At 37.6% G+C, this 26243-nt stretch overlaps 1 protein-coding gene and 1 long non-coding RNA gene across 2 annotated transcripts; one reads left to right on the plus strand and one right to left on the minus strand.

Annotated features, from left to right (window-relative positions):
- Positions 1 to 1203: 1203 nt before the first annotated feature.
- IL21 (interleukin 21) lies at positions 1204 to 10991 on the plus strand. The gene is made up of 5 exons (XM_008530608.2): positions 1204 to 1371; positions 1476 to 1511; positions 5951 to 6106; positions 8393 to 8470; positions 8564 to 10991. The coding sequence occupies exons 1-5, from the start codon at positions 1204 to 1206 to the stop codon at positions 8600 to 8602; spliced, it is 477 nt and encodes a 158-aa protein (XP_008528830.1). The 3' UTR covers positions 8603 to 10991.
- On the minus strand, positions 1236 to 24956 carry LOC139081821 (uncharacterized). Its single transcript, XR_011537217.1, has 3 exons — positions 24734 to 24956; positions 2080 to 2271; positions 1236 to 1347 (listed from the first exon to the last, which is right to left on the minus strand). It is a non-coding gene; the product is annotated as an uncharacterized lncRNA (long non-coding RNA).
- Between the last annotated feature and the right edge of the window lie 1287 nt (positions 24957 to 26243).

The raw sequence follows: 26243 nt of genomic DNA on the forward strand, positions 1-26243 counted from the left end.
TGAATAAATCAAATCTACAGTCAAGAGTTTTATTTGTAAGACCCAACTGACTGTGGTACAAAACTGCTTCTGGCTAAAATATTATATTCCACTTTCTCAAATGGGTAAAGAAGAGCAGAGACGAGAGAAGTAGCAGAGAGCAGGATGATACAGCCACTTCTGGACTTTGAGTCTTTTATTAACCACTATCTGGTCATAGTTAGAAATGTGTTGCACACACCCAGAGGAAATTATGTCTAACAGAAATAAGTAATACTACCCAACGAGAAAAAGAATCATTTATGGGTATTTTTGATTTTGCCGTTTGAAAAACCTTTTGGTTTGGACAGGAATGAGTATTAGCACTTTTCATTCATTTAATTGATGCCTTATGTAGAAGGGATGGACATTAGAGAGTTTTCTTTTTTTAATGAGGGTAGAGTGAGATCTTAATGGGGGGTTGCAATAAATTTCTGTAGAGTCCTTTAGAATCATTTATGATATGTATAAATTAGATTGTAAAGTAAAATGTTAGAAGCCAAGATTAATGTTACCTAAAGATACCTTGGGGAAGAGTTGCAAGCAAATTCTACTTTAAACCCTTTAACCTGATTAAGAACCCCAAATATTCTTGCTAATATGGAAAATACCCCTGATATTTAAAATTTCCTAACAGGTAGCTCTCCTCCTACCTTTATGATGGAATACTGGATGATTTCAGTCAAAAGGCATAGTTATTATCATAAGAAAAAGTCCTGCAAGAAAGCACATGTTGCCACTTTACTCATTATTGAAATGCCCTTATGACTGTCAGAGAGTACAGGTAAGCTGCCAGAGAAGGCAGAGAAAGAGAGATCAAAGTGTTTTTGTTTACTTCTTTGAAGTCTAGTAGTATCTACTGTTTACCATGCCCACTTCTTGATTCATGCTGAAAATTGGAATTCACCCATTTCTCTCTTTTTCCTGTCTAAGATGCAGATGGGGCACATTTCGTTGACTCCATCAATCCCTGCCCCCACGCATTAGCACATGCACACGTATACCTAGCCAGTGGAAAAGAAAAACGAGTTACTCACATTCATCCATTCTACAAAGATTTCCAGGCTGCAATGGGAGGGCTTTACCTCTCCCTGAAGGATGAATAAATAGGTAGCTTTACTGACAACCTGTTCACAGTCAAACTGAAGTGAAAACTGAGACCAAGGTCTTGTTCTACTGGCACTTATGAGATCCAGTCCTGGCAACATGGAGAGGATAGTCATCTGCCTGATGGTCATCTTCTTGGGGACAGTGGCCCATAAATCAAGCTTCCAAGGCCAAGATCGCCTCTTGATTAGAATGCGTCAACTTATAGATATTGTTGATCAGCTGAAAAATTATGTGAATGACTTGGTAAGGCCATACTTGTCACAACAAAATTCAAATAATATTCTTCAATTAATATAAAACGAGCTTTTTGACTTATAAAAAAAAGAACTAATTTTCTTTTGCTCTAGGATCCTGAATTTCTGCCAGCTCCAGAAGATGTAAAGGTAAGACCAGTTGAATTTACTCATGAAATATATTTGATATGTTTTTAAATCCAATTAAGAAAGGCATTAACATGATTATTTAGGAATATACTTAATTTCAATGAATTTGGGGGTTTAATAATTGGTAAAATACTTATTTCTATTTTGGTCAAATATTCAACAAGCCACCCAATAAAACACTACATACCTTATAAAATATATTTTGATCTCCAAATATCTCTAAGAGTACTCCCAAGGAGTATTGTTGAGACAGAATAACAAAACTAGAAAATAAATCTATACTACAATCAGTTTCTGAACAATGACCAACTAATTACATTTTAAGAGCCCTTGTGCATGAAAGCTCTTGAGCCCTCTTTGTAAGCCTATCTAAGAAAATGAGATACATAACATAAGAAGACGAATTCACCTTTTAAGAACTAGAAAGAAAGAAAGAAAGAAAGAAAGAAAGAAAGAAAGAAAGAAAGAAAGAAAGGAAGAAAAGAAAGAAGGAAGGAAAGATAGATTACAGGAACAGCATGAAGGAAAGATAGTGTGAAATCAAGGTCATCCTTTAGAATATATATACCTTGGCCTCAGTGAGTCTTGTCTTTGGCCTTCGGTGAGGTCTTTTGAAAGGATCATTTTCAACAACTCATTCCGTTCTCTTAAGCCATTTAAATCCATTAGATCCAGGAAGAAGAGGCCTAGCATATAGCTCTGGGGTGTTGTGTGCTGATCTTTTCCTTGGTAACTTCAATCTAGTCTTCAGGTTTGGTACCTTGAGGATAACAACGCAATTGGGGAAATGTTTTCATTGTCACAGACTTTTAACTGCATAAATTAGAATTACTATAAAAGTGCTACCAGTAATTAGGGCACTACAAAGGGGGAGACTTAAGAAGATACATCGCAAAGAAAACAATTATCGTAAATGACTATGTGTAAAAATGTAGAAAGTGAATGAGTCACAACTATTGCTTTTCTCTAAAATTCACTCTTAGCTCTGAACCTAACCACTCTCATTTACTAGGTCCTTTTCTAATAAGCAGCATCTAAAATGAAAGTAGCACATTCAGCTTATTGGAAAGACGTTTCTAATAAGTAAGAATATTTCTTAATCAATGTCTTAATTATCAAAACATATTTTCAGCATCTCACATCCTTGTTTAACAGCATCCTTGTTTAATTGCTCTGGTTAGAGTCCTTTCTGGAGTTTCCTAGCTGCAGTCTATAACTTGCAAAATAAGAAATAAGAAAGATACTCCATTCTCCAACTCAAGTTGATTCAGTGGGTACTTCCCTTATATGCTTTGTTAAAGCGACATTTTTTTATCTTACATCATAATGAGAAGACTTTGTCTCAGTGACACTGTATCTACCTGATAATCTCATCAAGCAATGCTGGCTATGATACAAGTGAGTAATGGTATAACTAAGATCCTTATGGCAGGCAAACTCAGGATATAGTGTTATATAAATAGGGTTATATCAAGTTTTTCAGGGCTAGCATCAAAGCAGGGGCTATAAGAGCTTTTAAAAGATTAAAAAGTTTAATGAAAATAAATTCATTTAAATGTTGCATATAAATGTTGATATGTAGTGATTATCCAAGATCTCTAATTGGCCTCTCCAGGCATCTTTCTCTCTCTTTCTAATTATATAAACAGTGGTACTTAACTGGTGGTGGTTTGGCTCCCCGAGAACATTTGGCATTGTCTGGAAACATTTTTGGTTGTCACAATTGTGTGTGTGTGGGTGGTTTCTACTAGCGTCTAGTAGGTAGAGGCCAGGGATGCTACTAAAGATTCTGGAACGCACAGGACAGCCCAGAAAACAAAGAATTATCCAGCCTCAAATGTCAATAATGCCACTGTTGAGAAACCCTGATATAAACCTAATTTGTGTATAGGACAAAGGTAATTTTGTCCAGTTAGCCAGACTTCCTAGTGAGAATGGCCAGAGCTTTCTTTGCATACATATACACACACACACACACACACACACACACAACAATGAATAAGTAGGTTAAAGTAAGCTGTAAGAAAGCAAATATTTTCAAATATTCAATTGCAAAACAACAAAGGGAAGTGTGCTTCCTTGCAAAAGCAGCACTCGATTGTTCTCTGGCTGAAGAGAGGAGTGGTTTGTTACTTTTGCTTTTGACTTCCTTTCTGCTCCCTCTATTCTGCAAAACTAGTGTAGGACAGATAAGTCCTCAGATTTTCATGTGTTAAAGGATGAAGAAAACAAAGCCAGGCCCTCAGAGTCTGCTGTCAAAGGCACAGCAAAGGAGAGCAATGGTTAAGCTCCCAGATGGTGGTGCTAGACATGAACTTGGGGTCACCCAGTAAACCCCATGAGTGACAGGGCACCTGTGGCTGCCTGAATCAAGATTAATTTCTCCACTCCCCTTCTCAACACATTCTTAAATCAGTTAGCGGGACAGCTCCTCCACTTCTTTTCCTCTTTGAGGCTGCCTTTGATGTGCATATGAAGTCAAATCCAGCAGTTCTTTGTCCTGGACCACACACTGCCAGGGACAGCCCCGCTGCTTGCAGGAAGCACAAAACAAAATACCGTTGTCTATCAGCACAGGTGAACAAGTAAGGGCAGGAGAAAGAGCACAGCCCCGGCAGTGTGGGCATCAGTGTCCAGATGCCATTCAGAGCCTTTTGGAAGGGCTTTCTCAGGTGTAAACTTGTCTCGACTATTCCTGGCAATATCGTCTCAAGGGAGTTCATTCGGTAGGGCCCCTGTACTTCTTTGGAACCTAATTTTCTTTCAACATGCACGGGTAAATGTTAACTCAGCAAAATGGGCCTCTGTGAGAAATGCTGGTTTCTCAGATCATCACGGATGAAACAGTTAGTGTTTTCAGTTTCAGCTGGAAAATTTACCTCTTTAAATATGAATATTATTTTTTTCCAGTAAGTTAAGCCGGTTGTGGTCAAAAAGAAGAGAAAAGAAAAAACTTCAACAAACATGAACATGTGGTTTTCAAGGAAAAAAAAAGTGCTATAATTAACATTTATAAATAGTTTCTATTAAATAAGCATTTTGGCAAACATATGGAAAGGACACTACCTTGCCCTTATGAGAGGCAAGCTGCTCTGATAGAAGGAAACCAGATAAGCTGGTTCTCGGCTTGTGGCAAAGTATGCAAAGCAAGCCCGATGGGGCTGTGTCTTAAAGATGCAAGTTATTAATCAACATTCATATTGGGTAAGCATATGGGTTGGAAAATGCAAAGCAGGCCAGATGCTATTTTCAGCTGATTGTCCATGAGAAGACTCGTAATAGCGTTAAATATGGGACTGCCCTCGTAGGAATTGAGAGAGACTGAGGCTTCTGGTTATATTGCAGTGGCTTCCATATATATTAATGAAATGAAAATATAGCAATTTTGCGGGGCATGGGGAGGTGTAGCATCGTATACACACAATTGCTGAGAGAAAAAAGTAACTTGGATACAAGCTCTTGGATCGGCATTAAAATGTTTTCATTGGTCAGTATAAATTTTGTTCTTCCAATAAATTCCATTTCACTTTCCATTTGATTTCTAAGATTTTGACTTGTTCACTAGTCACTAGTTATTTGACTAAACCCAGAGACAAGTTTTTGATCCTTGTTCTGTCCACTTCTCTATTCTCTGAGACACTACTTTTACTTTCTAAGGAACAGTCTTCCCTCCCATTGGTTGGGCAAGTCTCAAATTCTGTTCCTTGACTGTTTGGTTCAGGCAGAACCCTACCCTAGCTGACCTGAGACTGTGAACAGGATTTCAGAATACTCATGCGTGCTCTATGGCAGGTGTATTGAATATTAGATGTGGAATATGCCATCAGAGGTAGGTACCACTTCCTTTCCCCGGAGGAGGGGCTTTACTCATTTACTTCATTTGTTGACTCTACAAATATTTATTGAGTATTCACTAGCAACAAGTCAGGTATTGTGCAGGATAAGATGCTGCTCAAGACATGTCACTGTTAGATACTCCTACGTCCACTGTAGAGAGAAACAAAAACAAATGAAGATGCTTGATCAGACTATAGCATAACTCACCCCAAGCTGCCACCAGTCACAGTGTTACTTTTAGAGTCTCATAACTCAGAAAATGTGTTCTAACACCAAACTAACTCTCCTGTATGGAACACAAAAGTCCTGCCCAGCACCCAGACTCAAAAAGGCATTAGGAATAAAGAACTGTGGAAAAGCGAGGCTCCCTGCTCTTGTCTGTGAGGCGAGGAAATGTCCTCTCTTCCCTAACACAAGGGGGAATTTTAATTGTAGGAGACTCTTAGCCCAAAGATTAAGTAGGATATGAAATCATTCCTCACTTCTCTACTGAAATGAATGTGATCCAAGATGCTGTAGTAGAAGAAAAAAGGGATTGGGAGGGTCATTTTTACTTTCTGAATAACTTTTGTTAACATATATACAAATTACTTCTCTTTCAGAGACACTGTGAGCAGTCGGCTTTTTCATGTTTTCAGAAGGTTCAACTAAAGTCAGCAAATGCAGGAGACAACGAAAAGAAAATCAATGTATTAATTAAACAGCTGAAGAGGAAACTACCTCCCACAAATGCAGAGAGAAGACAGAAACACAGACCAGTAAGATTGTCATTGTCATCTATCTAGTACATTACACACACACACACGCACACTCTTGTAGCCAGACCCTCCAGTGCCTTCCTTCCAGTCAGACCTTATCATAGATAGTGTGTTTTGAGAAGTTGAAGTCATCTCTTCTATGTCTACAGACTTCAAAGTGCCCAGAAAACCAATTAGAATTTACTAACAGTCCCTGGTAGCTGGAATAAGTTAATATAGCTTCCCAAGGTAAGAAGTCATTAGATAGAGAATCTAGTTACAAGTTAAGAGTTAAAAAGTACTTTCTCTCATTATAGGTGACATGTAACTTATACTCTTATTAACAGAAGAGAGATCTTACTTTTCCTGCAAGAAAAAAGACAGCCTACAAGAGACCAGGATAAATCTCAGACTTTGCCTTCCTGTCTCAAGGAATATTACACTCACAGAGTCAGTACTACATTTAAATAACTAGGCCCCATTATTTGGCTGGGGAATTTTAATAGTCCCTAGTTTGGGAGGGCCCTGAGACCCTCTTGTATAGCTCTCCTATGCTAACTCATAAGCAATGCTGATGCTCTCCTCAGTAATTCAAGCATTAAGAGAAACCAGTGGATAAACACATAAGATAAGTTACTCGAAACTTTTTATCAGTTCTCTCTCCTCCAAGTAATTTCACATATGATTCAAATGAAATCTTAATTATATTGTCAAAATGATTTTTATTTCCTATGATTGGTTGGCCAGGTTGCAATGTGAAATATATCCCTCTAAAACTTTCCTCAGAAACAAAGAAGCTGAGCATCCTGTTGAAACCCAATATCAAAGACTTATGGAATGGGAGTGCTGGCACTGGCCTTAGAACTATCCAGTTAAGCATTTTCAGTTGATAGATGAGAAAGTGAGACCAAAGAGGTTAAGTGACTTGTCCCAAGCCCCACAAATAGTAAGTGCCAGAATGAGATCTAGAACTTATATCTTCCACCTGTTAGTCAAATGCTCTCACCACAACATCAAACTGGCTTTAGAGATGCTAAATACCAAGCAATGGCCTGGTGTTGGTCTCTCAACAGGAATAAGGATAAAGAACATAAACTAACAATTTTTTTTAAAAAAGAAATATAAATGGGCATTACATATATGAAAAATTGTTCAATCTCCCTATAATTTCAAGTTAAAAGAAGGAAATTCTATTTTTTCCAATTAAAATTTTAACAATACCCAATAATGGTAAGAATGCTCCATATAAATAGAGATAAAACTTCTTTACAATGTATATCAAAAGCCTAAAAAATGTTTATCCCTTTAATTTAGTAACTCTACTTTTAGAAATTTATCAAATAAAATAAACAAAGATGCACATGAAAAACTATTCAGAGATATTCTTTGCAGCATTGCATACAATAGTGAAGTCAGAAGCAATCTATGTGTCCAAAAATAGTAATAGTTTGATCCTGTGTTGGAATATAAAGTAAGCATTATGTGTCATATTTTTTTTAAAGATTTTATTTTTTCCTTTTTCTCCCCAAAGCCCCCCGGTACATAGTTGTGTATTCTTCATTGTGGGTTCTTCTAGTTGTGGCATGTGGGACGCTGCCTCCGCGTGGTCTGATGAGCAGTGCCATGTCCGCGCCCAGGATTCGAACTAACGAAACACTGGGCCGCCTGCAGCGGAGCGCGCGAACTCAACCACTCGGCCACGGGGCCAGCCCCATTATGTGTCATATTTTTGAAGAATATTTAGGGGCCGGCCTGGTGGTGCAGCGGTTAAGTTTGCACTGTTCCGCTTCTTAGCAGCCCGGGGTTTGCCGGTTCAGATCCCGGGCGCGGACATGGCACCGCTTGGCAAGCCATGCTGTGGTAGGCGTCCCACGTATAAAGTGGAGGAAGATGGGCATGGATGTTAGCTCAGGGCCAGGCTTCCTCAGCAAAAAGAGGAGGACTGGCAGTAGTTAGCTCAGGGCTAATCTTACTCAAAAAAAAAAAAAAAAAGAATATTTAACATGTAGGAAATGTTTGTGATATGTTAAATGTAAAAAAAGCAAATTATCTACCAGTGAAAATAACATAAATGCAAAGAAAAAAATTACCAGGAGGATATACATCAAAACATTGCAGTAATCTCTGAGGATGGGATTATAAGTGATTTTTCCCAATGCTATTTTCTGAATGATTTTATGTATTTCCAAAATTTTTTCGGTGAACATGACTTGTGTCTCCAATTGGAAAAAACAAATTTAAAATGAACATTTTATTAAATAGGAAAAAAGTTTTAAAGAAGAATGTTACTTTTTCATTGATTTCTAGACATGCCCTTCATGTGATTCTTATGAGAAAAAACCACTCAAAGAATTCCTAGAAAGACTGAAATCACTCATCCAAAAGGTATCTAACTTAAATTATATTTGATTTTCTATTTCATCTTCATCTGTCTAGACTGCTTATGTTTAAGTTACTCATGGAATACTGTTTCCACAGATGATTCATCAGCATCTCTCTAGAACACATGGAATATGAAGATTCCTGAGGATCTCACTTGAAGCTGGACACTATATTACATACTCTAACATAGCAGGGAAACTCACTTCTTGGTATTCCAAATGAAGGAGGACAATATATTAGTGATGGGGAACAGAACTCAGATAAGTGTTCCAAGTCAGGACTATTTCCCCCAAATTGCTATGCAACACTTCAGTTTGATTCACATGCTTTGCGTTTGGTCAACTTGAAAAAACTTCCTACTCAATTAGAGTCTAATTTCCTCTGTTATGGATTTCTATGACTTCTAAAGTTTTTATTTTATCTTACTGCCCAATATAACATTTCTTGGTTGGGGGAAAAGCTCAAAAATTTGAATCCAAAATAACAATTTTGGATTTATTGATCTTATATTAGCCTTGATCTTGATTACTACAAGAATGAGGTCTCTGACAATCATAACTTAAAACTTATATACCTTTATTCAAGCTGAGAAATATAGAGGCATAGGATCAAAATGAAAAGTTGAAGTCTTTTTCTTTTAAGGAAATGAAAACTGAGAGTTTAAAATGTATATCTGAAGAGTTTACTTTTTATCTCAGAATGTCTAACATATAAATATATATTTTATTTATGTACCGAGGGATAGCTTTGCCAGATGGCTACAAAACAGTCTTGCTTCTTTATTGGGATTTATGAAAATATTTAAATACTATAGGTATGAATGTATTTATGGAATAGACTCTTTTAGCCTTTTTGTCTTTACATGAGTTTAATGGTACCTTTCCCAACTCAAGTTCCCTTATAAGCTAACACTTTAACCTTGTGGAAATGGCAATTAAAATCTATACAGGGACATACATCAGATGGTCTTCTGGAACCAAATGAGTTTTTAAAAAGTCTCGTAGCTCTCCTCAAATTATTATGATTGTATGAGAGCGAGCTAAAGATCCCAAATGTTTGTTTCCTTCTTTCTTTCTTCCTTTCTTCTTTTTAAAATGACAGACTCTTTGTGTTTGCATGCTTTGCATACGGCAAATTCAATCACCTATATAAAATCAAAATCAGGAGACAAATCAAGAGGGTAGGACTCCTGTCCTAATAGAAAACAGACTTTTGCATAAACATCCCAATCTTTTAATCATGGGTAGTAAAAACAAGCAATCTGCTCTAACTGCCATTTCATATCAACTCCAGCAGTTTATTTAAATATGAAGTTAAAAACTCTAGAAAAATAAATTTTTCACTAGAATGCTATAAGCTATTTGAGAATCTCTTATTGTTAAAAATGGCTGTGAGTGTGCAAGAGGATGTTGTATGGGAAATGCTTTATGCTCTGAGAAGAAAAATTATCTACTTGAAAGTATTCTAAAAACAAATACAGGTTAATTTATAGTCCTAAAAGGTATATTAGGAATTAATAATCTCATCAAATCTCAATGAAATGCTTTATCATTAGAAACAAGGTACTCTGTTTTAAAATTTGGAAATGTTATTATAAAGCAATCATGTAAATATGTGCATAATAATGATAATATGCATCTAAAGCCTGCCTAAGTGTCAAATTGTGCCAGGCCAGGGTGTGGGGATGAAAGTGGAAGGCAAGCACAAAGTCGACTTGGGGAAGCTGGAGTCTTTATTTCTTGTTTCTGGCTTTAGTGTTGTTGACTTCTTTGACACTGTGATTTTATATTTAAAATAATATATTTATTTTGGTGTGTTTACTGTTAAAAATCTCTGTTCTAATCAGTTGGACCAGAGATTCTACCTTAAAAGTAAAAATAATTTAATGGAGTGTTGGCTAAGAGCTTTCACTAAACTGAGTTTAAAGACTTGGGTAAAGATCCTAGGAGCATCCCAAGAAAAGCAATGCATCAGAATAAACAAGATGAAGAAGTGAGACTTGAACAGCTCCATCTTACTGCTCTGTGTTCAAGACTTAGCCAGCCCTCAAAAGGGATAGAAGGCTAACCCATGAACATTACTGTTCACTTACGGATGGTAATACAGCAGACCTGAAATCTGGCTGGCTGTCAAATTGTGGTCACTTGCTTACATTTTTTGGGTTTCCATTTCCTTATCTGTACAATGAGGGTGTTGGACTTAACCTCCAAGGTCTATTTTGCCTTTTTTAAAGCTTTATGTGTCTATGAGTCTCTAAAGTTCTAGATGCTCTTATAGGAATATCTGACCATACTTCCACGTAAAACTTTCTACTGAAGCTGATGTTCGGTTGCTCAACATTATCTCAATAGTATTTGTAGTAACACTCACTGCAGGAACAAGGAAAATGTTCCAAAAAAAAAAAAAAAAAAAGGAAGGAAGGAAGGAAGGAAAACATTGCTGTAGGTTATGAGAGTTCAGGGAAAATTAATCATGATTTTTACTATTTTAGCTGAAAGTGCCTCCTTTGGACACTTGTATAAAATTGTAGCATTATTTTATATTATTGCTCTGTTGTATTTACATTTGCATCTGAGAATTTAGTTTTAATATGAACTATGTACTTTATAACTTAATGATTATTTATTATATATTTGGTTTTAAATGTTTATGTTTATGGCTTTTTATTTAAGACCTGATCTTATTAAATACTACCCAGTCAGTATAACTGTCTTTTGTGATTCCCTGGAAACCCTTAATTCAATAGTCTTAGCAGAAAATAAAGGATGATCCTTAGTTTCTGGGAGCATATAGTTTTTACATGTACATGCTAATGATGACCCTTCTCCTTACATACTTTCACTGAAAGGGAACTTTCCACTTCTTGTCCCTCAAGGATACCACTTCCTTTGCAACCCTCCCAAATGTATATCAGGTCTGGGAGGAGTTGAGGATTTCCTTCCTAATGCCCATTACATGTAGACTTTTGTGCAAAACTCTTTGCTGCTTTGAAATTTACCCCATCTAGCTTTTTTGTTCTCTCACTTCTTATTGATGACTGTCATTTCCTGAACATTCTTCCATGTTCATTGAAGACTTACGCATGTTCTTTTCCTTGAAGCCAACTTCTGCCATCATCCTGGGTGACGGCAGTGCCCATGAGGAGGATTCTACCAACACTGTAGCTTCCCAGAACCTTGACTGCCTCAGTTCCAAACACCTGCATCTTTTACCCCATCATCAGCCCACTCCCATGGCCATGCACCAGACTTCATCACCTGGAACCTTGGTCTGTCTGAAATCTTTACATATATAAAACCATCACCTGCTAGTCTCTTAGTTCCCAAACTGCCCTACTTCTACTACATCTGTCCCAAGACCTCATCACAACGACCAGGCTTTTGCTCCTCCCCATTATTAGTTTCCCTCCCTCCCCCACTGAGCATGGGCCAGACTCAGCAGAATACATAATCTTATTCTTCTTGAGTACCTGCCTACTAACTCTCTGTGTAGGTGTTCTGTCTTGTTCCCCTAATCCAGCTTCAGACACTGGCTCTGGCCCCTTACCTTTCGGGACCCTTTCAAAATCCCCAATTTGGCTTACTGATGTCATTTTCTCACTTCACTCTCAGCTCTAAACACTCAACTGCCTTCAACAGGTGCCTCCATCTACTCCAGTCCTCCACCTACAGGTTAGTCTGGGCATGACCTTGTCTCATGTGTAGAGAGATTTGGGTATTCACAGTCAAACTCATTGAAAGAGTAGTCTATACATGTGTCCACACTCCCTTACCTCCTATTCACTTACCAAACTACTATAATCTGATTTCTACCCATCCTACACCCCATCACCGTTATCATTAAAATTGCCCTTTCTCAGGGCAACAATGAACTCTAAATTACCCAACTCAAAAATGTCTAAGTCCTTATCCTACTAGATTTTATCATGGCTTTTGCTACCTTTCATCATGCCTCTCTTTCCCTTCTTTGATTTTGGAGGCTGTTCTTTCCCCTGGTTTCTTGTCTTATCTCTCTAACCATACATTCTCGGTGTCAGTTGTTGGTTTACTTTCCTCTGTCCTACCCTTAGAAATTGATGTTCCTGAGGATTCTGTCCTTGGCCACGTTTTCACTTTAAACCTTTTCCCTGAACAGTTGAATGAGTTCCTGTTGTTTTAAACACCCGCCTATATGTTGTTGACTCCCAAATCTATAGGTACAGGCTAGACTTCTCTGCTAAATCTCAGGTCCATACATCCAACTTCTCCCTGGAGATTTCCATCTTGATCTCCCAGGCCCTTCACTTCAACACGTCAAAACTGATCTCATCACTTTTTCCCACCTCCTCTACTTTCCGGTGTTCCTTAATCTTAATTGATGGAAATGCATCTCCCAGACTCTGCTTTCTCTCTCATACACTATAACCAGTTTGTCACTGGGCTTTGGTATTTCTATCTCTAAAATCCACTCTTTCTTTTCTACTTCCTCTGCCATCACCTTAATTCAGGCTCTCAGCAATGGTTTCAATAACTTTTGATTGGGTTTCTAGCCTCTTGCCTTCTCCTCTTTCCAATCTACCTCCACATGGCCACCAGAGTGATATTTTCTAAAACTTAAGTCTGATCACAACTTTCCCTTATTTAAAACCTTGCACTGGCGCTCCTTTGGAATAAAGCCCAGACCCGAAGCAGGGCATGTAAAACCTTTTATCATCTGCTCCACTCAGCTCCCAGCCTCTCTTCACCTTGAACTTCACATCCCAGCCAATCCAATCTTCTTCTAGTTCCCTAGACACACCATGTTGTTTCATTCCTCTATGCCTTTGTACTTGCAGTGATCGCTCCCTGGAATATTACTCCTCCACCCCCTCTGTAACATCCAGAAAAATCCTCACTCATCCATCAACATTCAACTTAGTCATCACTTCCTCTAGAAGGATTTTCATCACCATCTTACTCTATCTCTGTGACAGTGTTAAGCTCTCCCCTCTTTCAGATGTTGAGCATACTTTGCTTATTAGACTTAAGGCGGTGTATACAAATTTATTGATTTGTATGTGTTTCCCTTTCCAGGACATCAGCCCCTTGGGAGAAGGAACGCATCTTGCTAGCCTAGTGCCTCATATACAGTAAATAGCATATAGTAGAAAACAAACGTTTGCAAAATTGAATTGAACTAAACACAAAATACATGATTATGCATTGAAATTTTTCTTGACATCTCTCTCTTACATGTTGAATCCAATTATCACCAAAGCCAGTGATAACTGCCAAATGTTTTCAAAATATCTCTAGATCCAACTACTTGTCACCATCTCCAGCTTCCACTTTGCTCGAGGCCACCACAACCTCTCACTCAGATGATTGTAATACCTTCCTAAATAGTTTTCTTGCTTTTGTCCTTGCCCCTCACCAAAGTCTATTTGCAACAAAGCAAGCTGAATGATCCTTTAAAAAACTGCTCAGAATATGTCACCCCTCAGCTTAAAACCTTCCAATGGCTCCCATCTCATTCAGGATAAAGCCTGAGAGCTATAACAAGGGCCACATGGTCGCATCCCCTCTAACTCTCACTTCTCTAACCTCATTTCATTCAACTCCAGCCACACTGGCACTCTTTCCTTTTTCTAATACTCCAGGAACACTCCCACCTAAGGCACTTGCACTTTCTGTTCCTTCCATTTGGAAGGCTCTCCTGCCAAATGTCCACATGATCCATTGCTTCACCTTCTTCATGTCCAGGCTCAACTGTTGTCTTCTCCACAGGGACTTCTTTGACTACCACTGTATTTTAAATTGTAAACCACCCCCAAACACCTTTGCTTTATTTTTCTCCATAGCACTTACCACCCTGAACATATATATTTTAATAATTTGTATGTTTATTGTATCTGGCCCCAGCTAGAAAGCTCAGTGTGGACAGAGATTGGGTCTGTTTTGTTCACTGCTGTATATACAGCAAATAGAACAATGCCTTGAACATAGAAAGAACTCATTAAATATTTGTAGAAGGAACTGGTAGTTTCTGAAATGATATGTACTATTAAATTATGAATATATTAATGTACTTTTTCTAAGTCATTTCCTTCTTGCAACAATTTAATTCTCTATGAGGCCCTAAAAACAAAGATAGCACCCAAAAGATGTGCTTGCTCTTTATAACACAAAGATAATTTGGGGGATGTTTTACATAGGATTTTATTGTTGTTAGTGCTGTTAAGTCCATTCCAACTCCTAGCACCCCCATGTACAGCAGCCAGAACACTAGTCAGTCTTTTCGTGCCATCCTCTCACCTTCCAGTGCCATGTCAGCCAATGCTCTGCTGCTATTCATAGAGTTTTCATGGCTAAATTTTTTGAAAGTGGGTGGCCAGGTCCTTCTTCTCAGTCCATTTTAGTCTGGAAGCTCCACTGAAACCTGTCCACCATGGGTGACCCTGCTGGTATTTGAAATACTGGTGGCATAGCTTTCAGCATCAGAACAACACACAGCCACCACAGTATGACAATAGACACAGGGGCGATGTGGTTCCCTGACCAGGCAATGAATCTGGGCCATGGCAGTGAGACTGCTGAATCTTAACTAGACCACCAGGGCTGGCTTTAGATAGGAGGAATTATTTGTTTAAAAAAGGAATAACAGATTCTGGAATAGTCATATAATAGAATTCAATACTGAGTAAATGAACAGTAGCTAGCCACATGGCTGAATTTCAGAAACATAACGTTGAACAAAAGATGCTAGACACAAAAGAATACCTATCTTATGATTGCATTTACATAAAGTTCCAAAACAGGCAAAACTAATAGATAGTATTAGAAGGCCAATGGTAGCTATCCGTGGGGAGGCGAACGGAGCATACCCATTGAGAGAGAACACGAAGGGTGCTTCCAGGGTCCTAGTACTGCTATATTTCTTGACCCAGGAGGAAGTTTTTATTGACATGATTTATACCATTTTTGCTATGCTAAAATTCAATAAAAAGTTAGAAATGAGAGAAAAAGGTGTTTTAAAGAAATCCTCTCTGTCAGATGAATGATACATGGCACTCCTAGAAATGCAAAAGTTGGAGGAGACTATGGAGCAGGAAAACAGTTGGCTGAGTGATAACAGAGAGGAGAGGGAAGGAATAACCCAGCAGTTGCCTCAAAGGGAGATTCTAGGTTGTCCAATAACAACTTTAAAATTATCTTTTTAAACTAGCTCTGATTATGCTACCACCTTCCTATAAGGCTGAGAGATCGTCAATTTGGAGAATAAAAGTTTGTGTTGCTGTGTGTTTCTCCCCTATAATCTTAATTCAAGCAATTTCCCAAATCTAACTTACAAAAGAAAACAGAAAGAATAAGAGAGAGAGAGAGAGAGAAAGAATTAAAAACAGTAAGTATCCTTGGTTGGGTTTTCCCAGAAGTAGAACTTGAGTCAAAGATTCCAGCGCAAGTGATTTACTAAGGAAATGCTCCCAGAGAAACTAGGAAGGGAGTGGGGCAAGCAGGAGTGGGAAGGGAAATCCTGGCTGGGTGTAAATTAAGGTGAAGCCCCAGATCAACCTGATCCTGCAGGGTGCCCTGGAGCTTAAATTACATTAGTTCTGCCTGGAGGCAAAGGGACTGGGCTTTTGTACTCCCACAATGACCCTTATGTCTGTGGAATTTCAGGACACAGGTGAGGCTGCTCCAGTGCCTGAAGGCCATCCTCTGAGTGTCCCAAGGATAAGCTGTCACCAAAGTGCACAAATGGGATGGGAACATAGACCCAATGAAAAGGATCCAAGGGCATCCGAACAGACACCAGCTGTGCTTGCTACAGTAAGAGTGATCGTTTTTTTCCTTTTAAAAGTTTATTTTTTGGGGCTGGCCCCAGGGCATAGTGGTTAAGTTTGTATGCTCCACTTTGGTGGTCTGGGTTCACAAGTTTGGATCCCGGGCATGGACCTATACCACTCATCAGCCATGCTGTGGCAGCAACCCACATACAAAGTGGAGGAAGATTGGCACAGAAGTTAGCTCAGGGCAAATCTTCCTCAGCAAAAAAGAAAAAAGTTTATTTTTAAAATAAGAAGAAGGCTTAGAGCAAAGATTAATTTTATTATCAAAATGGAAGTAGGAAAGTTAGGATATATTTGTTCATAGGCAATTACAGATATATATTATATATATTTTATATAGATTACCTCCTTTTTGGGGGCTACCATTTAATTCTCAAAAGCCCACTCAACCTAAAGGAACCCAGTTTTGGAGATAAACATATTTGCAGCACAAAGACTGAGTGCTCAAGTGTAAGAATACTGATGTGCACCCCAAGTCATACATACCAGGAGACCTTCTACCCCTCCTCACCAACCCACTCCTACCCCAGAGCAGCCATCACTCCCACACCACCAACAGAAGAGATTTTCCCTGATACAGACACTCATATTCTTAGAATATAGGGCAGTCGATGGATTCCAAGCTTCTAGTAAGCCTCTCCCTTTCTTGTTTGACTCAGTCGGAACCAACCATTCCTTGGAGGGTCCCTGAGAAAAATGCCATTGTGAATGGAATTAAAACATTTATATCTGTTGATTGATAAATCGATCCCGAAAAGAAAGAACAGTTTAGAGCTGGTCATTCTGAGGAAGGCAAAGAAGGGAAGGGTGTGGCCAGGGTAGAAACAGAATCATCCACAAAATGGTGGGTGGGGAAGTGTTGTCTGGCAAATCTTTTCCAATATGCTAAGAGTCCATGATGAAGAGAACTAAACAGCCTTAGAATTCGAAGTAGAGGTTCCATGATACAATTTTTGCTCTAAAGTTATTACTGGTGGGTCAAAACCTGTTAAATGACTTGTGTTGTGTGTCCATGAGGAATATAGTCATGGTGGGTCACAGGGAACATTTCCTATTTGCCCTTATTATTATCAGCACCTCTTAATATCCCAACAGAAGGTTTTCACTGAATATGTCCTTTTAAAAAGATAGTTTTTAAAGGAGAGGTCATGCTGCCACCTATTGAAACAATGCAAATACATCCAGACACCCAAATTCTAAAACGTCAGGACCTTGTCACCCCACACCTAGCAGAAAGCAATGGTATAAACTTTAAAAGATTTTCTCAGCTCTTTCAGTCCTGGACTTTACAAAGATATCCACTACTGAGATCATTTCTGAAAGGAGCTTCAGGACCAGGAAAATCATTTCTCCTTGGACCTACAGAAGTCAGTGTGAACAAGAACAGGAGTGTTTGAAACCTGCCCTGGTACTGTTAGCTGCTGTCCTGCTCACACAGGAGCAGCTGAGAGGGCAGTTCACAGGACCCTTAAACAGGCAAAATACCTGGCCCGCGGCTCCTGCTAGAGTGACCTTAATCTAGCTGGGACCCTTTTTAGGAGTTCTTTAACCAGGACAAACCCTTCATTTTGGATGAAGTCAGAAACACACTGCAGAATTCCTCCCCCGTGAAAGCGCTGATATAATTCAAGCAGCCGTAACATCATAGAATGCTCACGAAGACAAAATTAAATAAGGCTCAGGAAAATACCTTGCAAAGTGTTTACACATTTGACAGTATAGGACTTATTTTGAAACATTTTGCCACTGGTGACACTTAGCTGAACTCCCATTCACCTCATCCTGCTCATGACAAATAGCTCATGTGGGAACCTCTTTTCTGCAACCCTGGCCTCAACGAATTGTATTTTAATACACAGTTTCCTAGTAAATCAAAAAATGTTCCTAGTAGTTGCCACAGAAGAAGGATTTGAGGTTGCAGCACTTTAATTAAACGCATCAATTAAATCATCTTTTTTAGCTGTCTCTGGTCATGTCTTCTCCTTTCAAAAGTTGACCATTATTTTCTGCATAATATAGCCCTCCTCGGTATAGTCTCAGTGTTTTCACCAATTCTGTATTATTTAGCTTTTCTCCTCTCCTTCTTCTGCTCTCTTCATCAGGTCAAGCCTAGTAATGGCTCAGACATTTTGGCCTCTGTTGCTTCTGCTTTTAATGCTGGAACTTCTTTCTTCCTGTTAAGGACTCAACAAACAAACGAACAAGAGCAAAACCCCTTGCTTTTGTCTGCCTGGCATCTATCCTCCTTCCTCTGGTATCAGATCTCTTTTTGTTTGCGAATCACTACTTGACCAGCGCTCAGTCCTCATGGTCAACTGAGGATGGTCTCACTTCCTCCCTGCTCCAGTGGTAGAAACATAACACAAGCCAGAGCATGGAGAAACCTTCCTGTGACTTTTGCTGTAATTATTTAGAGAGAAATGTTCTCTTCCTACTGGGGTTGCTAAGCTGAGAGGGTTTAGGCTGGAGCTGCCAGTGGTGATCTTTGCCACTCTTTGGGGAGTGCTTTCTGAGACAGAGAAAAGCAAAGTGAGAGAGAGGGAGAGACACTGTGCCTGAAGGTTTACCAATGAACCTAATTATATGAGCCAATAAATTCCCCTTTATATTTAAGCTAATTTCAGTTGTATTTATGTCATTTATGACCTGAAGACCCTTAAATTAAGATTCCTCAATCTCAGCACTTTAAATTACCTTAAAGATAACTTTCATAAAAGAAGGAGAGTATCCTGATCCTCACCAAACCCCTAGTTAAATGAAACTGAGGTGTGAAACTCCCTCTGCAGCACTCTCTCTGGCTAACCATCTGTGGAAAACAAGAATGTAGAATCCGCTTCTCTCATCTTTGAAAAACAAGCCTGGTCAGGTTACGAAGCCTACCAGTCAGGTTACAGCATTAGCTCCTGACTGTAGGATGGCCACTTGCAGGTCGCAGAGCCAGATGTGGAGTCCACCCCCACCCCCACCCCAAACATGCCTTGTAGTAAAAGCACCATCACCACAGAAATAGCAGAAAGGACCAAAGCCATGTAGAAAGTTACACGGAGTAAAAGGTCCTGAGATCCCACAATATTTGCACTACTTATATTTTCTTTGACAATCAGGAAACACTACTGTGTCAGACACTCATCAGCACCATATTAGAACAAATAGAATCTGGGGTCATAAACTCCATTTTATCTGATCTGGAATCCACTGCTGCTCCACAGAGCTGGGAAATCCATCTGGGCTGGACTGAATATTATTTCTCCCTATTTCCTTCCACAAGAGTGAGGATGGCCATGGCCACCACATCTGCTGTTTCAAATCAGAGGTTTATTCTAATCATTTTTAAATTAAAACAAGCAATAATGTATCTTTATTTCCTATTTACCATGTTAATCCATAATCTGAGACTAATTGCCAAAGGCCTGGTTTTTATTATTGCCATCACTATAAATGAATGGCAAAATCATCAAAGCTAGAGAAAAGAGGAGGACAATTCGTCCCTGTAATCCTCAGAATGCTCTTCAAATGGCTGACCTGAGAAAACCAATGCTCCACATGAGAAGTGCTGAAGAGGGAGGCACTTCCAGCCCCTGGTTACCAAACTTCTTAGTTTTATTAATTCAATTAACATTTAGTGAGCACAACAAATGCTACATTGCTTAAGGGTACTTGAGTAAGTAGATCATACCCTAAAGAGTTTAAAGTCTAGTGGGAGAGACATATACTTAAATTCACAATTACAATACAATATGACATATTCTCTGACAGGAGAATGTTCAAAAAACAGTGGGAAAGCTCTGGTTCTGGTAAAGGAAGAGTAGTTTCTATTCAATCAACTCTCCCATAGAAAACAATAATAAACCTTAGATAAAATATTAAAAAATCACTATTTATAGTTCACTGAAACTCAAAAGTAGGCAAAAAGTGGAGAGGTTTGGCTCTTGAAAGAAGGAAACTATGCTGAGTGAGAGCTACGTTTATGACTTTTACCTTGAGGGCTCCTCCTGTCCATGAAGTGTGGTGCAATCAGAACTCAATCAGAAGGTTTCAGTCTATTGTTTTGAGGTATCAGAAGACATGGTTTAGGGTGTTAGAGTAGCTGGGAATTGGAGGAGGAAAGACCAAAAAGGAGGGAGCACAAGTAGAAAGCCTCTAAATCTGCACATAAACTGCCCCAAATCCTTGGATGGCCCCTGAATTGTGTATGCACAGAGCAGATGTCAAGGAGCCCAGTGGATAGCAATATATGGAAGGCTGAGCAGAGGTGTCAACTAGTGTTCACTTCAGTGGAGACAGGTTGGCATGCAGATCATTCCCACCAAGTTAGAGAGACTTGGTAAACATTTTGGGTTTTCTCAAAACCCCAGAAGGGCTATGCTTTAGCAGTAAAGACTATATTAAAGGACTAAGATTCACCCTAAGACTAAACCAAAACAAACTCACCCTAATAAAATGTAAAATCAAGCCTTCACAAATTCAAGTGATGAGCCAGTAATTTAAATGTCTGCTATAACAAATATTAACCTTCTTTAGAGAAAGACAGCAGAATGCAGAGTCTCTACAATGTATCATACATAATATCAGCATAAAAAAATTAGTAGATATGCAAAGAAATAGGAAAAATGTGACCCACAGGCAAGAGAAAAAGCATTCAAGAGAAAATAGACCCCAGGATAATCCAAATATTGGTATTAGCAGACAACAATCTTAAAGCAACTATTATAAATGTGTTCAAGGACTTAAAGGAAAAATGGTCCTAATGAGTAAATAGATTAGAATCTCAGTAGAGACATGGAAACTATAAAGCTTATGGAAATTTTAAAACCAAAAATTATAATATCAGAAGTAAAAGAATTTTATGGGGATGGGCTTAACAGATTGAAGATAGCAGAACTTGTATACAAATATTTGAACTTATCCCATTTGAAAAACACAGAGAAAGAAAATTGAAGAATGAACAGAAGCTTGGGGACATACGAAACAATATCAATTGGTCTAAGATGTGAAGTTGGAGTCCCAAAGGGAGAGAAGAGAGATAATGAAGCAGTGAAGCAGAAAAAATATCTATAGAAATAGTGGCCAAAATTTTCCCTAATTAGGTGAAAAACATGAATATATAGACGTAAGGAGCTTAGAGGAACTCAAGTAAAATAAACACAAAGAAGATCACATCTATACATCATAGTCAAACTGCTGAAACCAAAGATAAAGTGAAATTTTTAAGAGTATTCAGAGAAGAAAAGAACATTATATGCAGGGGAATGGCAATAAGAATGATGTCTGACTTCTCATCAAAAACAATGGACAACAGAAGACAATGAAAAAACATGCTTAAGATGCTTAAAAAAATGTCAACCCAAAATTCTATATTCATTAACAATATCCTTTAAAAATGAATGCAAAATAAAGGCATTTCCAAATAAATAAAAGCCTATAGAATTGCTAAAAGAACTATTTTAAAAAGTTCTTTAAACTAAAAAGATGACAGCAGATGGAAACTCAGATATACAGGAAGAAATAAAGAGCATTGGAAATGGCAGATACATGGGTAAATGTAAAATAATATTGTTTTTCCTTCTTGTAATTTCTTTCAAAGACAAATCTCTTTTTATTACCCCAAATTATAACATCTTATTGTGAAGATTATAAAAAATATGAAAACAACAGTGCACAAGATGGTGTGGTAGTAACTTGAATTACATTGTTTTGGGGTTCTTAAATTGAATATGAAATGGTCCAATATTCACTCACACAGACTATGATAAGTTAAGGATGCATGTTATAATCTTAGCAGCAACTAAAAAGGATTTAAAAAGGAATAGCTAAAAATAAGGGGAATTAAAATGGAATAGTAATAATATTTAATTAACCTAAAAAAAGTCAAGAAGGGAGGAATACAAGAACAAAAAGCAGATGGGACAAAGAGAAAACATATAGGGAAATGATAGACTTAAATTCAATGATATATAACTGATTACTAAACCTTCTACTTAAAAGCAGAGACTGCTAGACTGCATAAAAAAAATAAGACACAACTATATCCTTTCTACAAGAGACCCTGTAGATATAAAAACAGATAAGCTCAATGTAAAGGGATGGAAAAAGATATGTGACAAAAACAACAACTATAAGAAGGTATTGTGCCTATGTTAATATCAGACAAAATAGATTTAAAAACAAGAAGTACTACCAGTGAAAGAGATGAACATTTCCTAATGATAAAAAAAAATCACTTCTTCGAGAAGACAACATAAATGTGTATGCATCTAACATAGAGGTTTAAAATAGACGAAGCAAATATTGACAAACTAAAGGGATGAATAGGAAAATCTACAGTTGTAACTGGAGATTTTTAACACATCTCTCTCAGTAATCGATAGAGCACTCAGTCTACAGAAGATCTGAACAACACTATCAACCAACTTGATCTAACTACTATTTATGGAACACTACACCCAACAACTTCAAAATACACATTCTTTTTAAGTGTGTATAGAACAGACCAAGATAGGCCATATACTAAGCCTTAAAATAAATCTCAATAAATTTTTAAAATAAATAAATTTCACAATCTTATATATTTGTTACTACAACAAGATTAAATTAGGAATCACTACTAATATATCTAGATAAGCCCCAAATGTTTGGAAATTAAGAAATGGACTTCTAAACAATCCATGAGTCAAAGAAGAGATCACAAAACAAATGATAAAATATTGTGAATTAATAGTAATAAAAATAAAACATATCAAAATTGTGGGATGTAGTTAAAAGAGTGTGTGGAAGGAAATTTTTAGCATTATATATTTATACTAGGAAAAAAGGGTCTAAAATCAATTATCTAAGATTCCACTTGGGAAGCTAGAAAAAGAGGAGCAAAATAAACTCAAAGTCAGTAGAAGGAATAAAATAATAAAGAGTAGAAATCAATGAAATAGAAAACAAATAGAGAAAATTAAGAAAACTCCAAAATTTGTTCCTTAAAAAGATTAATAAAATTGACAAATCCTTGGCAAGACTGATAAACAAAAAAGAAAGTATAGATAGCCAATATGAATAAAACAGTAGACTTCACTACAGATTCTACAGACATTATGGTAACAAATGAGTATTATTTTAAAAATTTTATATCAATGAATATTTAAAATAAGATGACATGGACAAATTCTTTCAAGATAAATTTACCAAAACTGACACAAGAAGAAATAGAAAATCTGAAGAGTTCTATACCTACTTAAGAAATGGAATTCATAGTAAAAAAAAAAGTCTCAAAAGGAACACTCCAGGCTCAGATGGTTTCCCTAGTGAATTTTATCATTCTGGAAGAAATTATATCAAGTTTACACAAACTATTTCAGAAAACAGAGGATGAGGGACGACTTCCAAGTTCATTTTATGAGGTGAGCATAACCCTGATACCAAAATTTGGGAGAAATCTTTCGAGAAAAGAAAAGCGCAGACCAATATCCTTCATAAACATAGACGCAAAAAATACTTTAAAATTGGCACATAATTATCCAGCAATATATAAACGTTTATTACATCATGGCCAACTATAGTTCATACAAAGAATGCAAGGATTATTGAACATTCCAAAATCAATCAATGTAATCCACCATATTAATAGAATAAAGGAGAAAAAGCAAATTATTATTTCAATAGATGAAGAAAACGCATTTGATAAAACTTAACACCTATTCATGATGCAACAACAACAAAAAATCTCTGTAAACTAAAATAGAAGAAAATTTCCTTATTCTGATAAAGGGTAGTTTTTTAAAATGTCCTGCTAACATTAAACTTAATGGTGAACTATTAAACTCTTCACATTTAAGATTAGGAGCAAGGCAATTATGTCTACTCTCATTTTTATTCAAAATTGTTTTGGAAGTCTAAACAAGTGTAATAAGGCAACAAAGGACATAGAAAATATAAATATTGGAAAAGAAAAGCAAAACTGTTTCTATTTACAGATGATGTGATTGATTACACAGAAAACCCATGAATCTAAAAAATATACTAGAGCTAATAAGTAAATTTATCAAGGTCTCAATATACAAAATCAATTTTATATATAACAGGAGCAAACATTGGGAAATGAAAAATTTTAAATCTCATTCATAATAGTATCAAATTATAAAATGCTTAGCAACATATTTAATAAAGACATGCAAAACCTCTAAAATAACTTCAAAATATTGGTGAGAGAAATGTAAGAAGATCTCAATAAATGGAGAAGAACATTATGTTCATGGATTAGAAGACTGAATATTGCTAAGAGTCAATTTTCCCTAAAATTGATTTATAAATTCAACATAATTATAATCACATTCACAATTGCAACAGACTTCTTGGTAGAAGTTGGCAAGTTGATTCTAAAATTCATATGGAAATGCAAAATACCTAGAGTAGCCAAAATATTCTTGAAGAACAAAGTTGGATGTCTCATATAATCTGAATTCAAGACTTACATAGGGGCTGGCCCAGTGGCACAGCGGTTAGGTTCGTTCCACTTCAGCAGCCTGGGGTTCACCAGTTCAGGTCCTAGGTGTGGACCTATGCACAACTTGTCAAGCCATGCTGTGGCAGGTGTCCCACATATAGAGCAGAGGAAGATGGACACGGATGTTAGCTCAGGGCCAGTCTTCCTCAGCAAAAAGAGGAGGATTGGCAGCAGATGTTAGCTCAGGGCTAATCTTCCTAAAAAAAAAAGAAAGACACATAAAGTTACAATAATTAAGACAGAACAGTATTGGTGTAACGATAGACAGATGAAAGAAACAGACTGGAGAGGCCAAAAATAGACCCACACAAATACGGACAAAAGAGTAAATATCATATGATTCCATGTATATTAATTTCAAGAACAGGCAAAACTTATCTGTGGTGATAGAAATTAGAAGAAAGCTTGCTGATGGGGGGTCAGGATACAGATGGACTGGGAGGGAGCACAAGGGAATTTTCCACATCCCAGTTAGGGTGGAGTTTACATGGATGTGTATACATTTATTAAAACCCCTTGAATTATACACGTAAGGTCTTTGCATTTTACTGTGTGCAAATTTTCCTGAATAAATGAAAGCTACAATTGGAGCCTAGGGAGTAAAGAAGGCTTCCTGGAGGAGGCAGATGTTTGAAGAACAAGTAGGACTTGGTCAGGTGAAGAGTGGAGGAAAGGGATCTGAAGTAGAGAGTGTGACATTGTAGAAAGGCACAGGAAATGTGAAAGAGCACAATGCCTTCCGGAGGAGGGGTTGGAGAAGAGAGAAGGCTAGAGAAGGAAGTAGGGGCCAAATTGGAAAGGGCCTCATGGATTAAGAAGTTTGAAGTTCCTCCTGAAAGCTAGAGAAAGCCACTGGGGCATTTTATGTTGGCAAGATCAAAGTGAGAGCAGAGTTGGGAGTAGGTGTGAAGGGACATCATCCAGGATCAGGGAAGTCAGGCTCCAAGGTGTTACCAGACCAGAGTTGGTGAGGGTCCCAGCCAAGGCAGAGAAAGGAGCCTATAGGAAATGAGAACTATATAAGAGAGAGTAAGGAAGTAGAATCTACAAGTTTAATGCAGGAGCGGATGCTAGGATGGGTGAGAGGGAGATGATAAAGTTGACAGAGGAAATAGTCCTAACAAACTCCATTCTTCCTACTTTCCCATTAACCTGTCATTAGCTTTTGAGAACTGACGGCACACAGGGTACCAGGGTAGGAGTTGTGAGTAAAAACTGGATGACAATTGGGTTTCTCAAGTTACCTATAATGTCAACTAAGAGAAAAGAATTAGGAAGCAAAATACGTTTTGCCTCACAAAGATCAAAGTTCTTACTAAGTATGGCAAAAGAAAAATTTTACTGTGATATAAAAATAATGTTTAATTTGCAAAAAAAAAAAAGCAATGGTAAAATAAATCTAACATTTATTGAATATTCACTATGTGCCAAGCACTATGTTAGGCACATTTTATGCATATCTTAATGAAACCTGGCAC

Source organism: Equus przewalskii, chromosome 2, assembly GCF_037783145.1.
Source record: "Equus przewalskii isolate Varuska chromosome 2, EquPr2, whole genome shotgun sequence".
NCBI lineage: Eukaryota > Metazoa > Chordata > Mammalia > Perissodactyla > Equidae > Equus > Equus przewalskii.

What these genes read in the sequence shown, in the direction of transcription:
- IL21 (XM_008530608.2), top strand. Translation starts at nt 1,204, where the DNA reads ATGAGATCCAGTCCTGGCAACATGGAGAGGATAGTCATCTGCCTGATG. An exon ending in AAAATTATGTGAATGACTTG is followed by an intron (nt 1,372 to 1,475) that starts GTAAGGCCATAC and finishes CTTTTGCTCTAG; the next exon opens with GATCCTGAATTTCTGCCAGC. An exon ending in CAGCTCCAGAAGATGTAAAG is followed by an intron (nt 1,512 to 5,950) that starts GTAAGACCAGTT and finishes CTTCTCTTTCAG; the next exon opens with AGACACTGTGAGCAGTCGGC.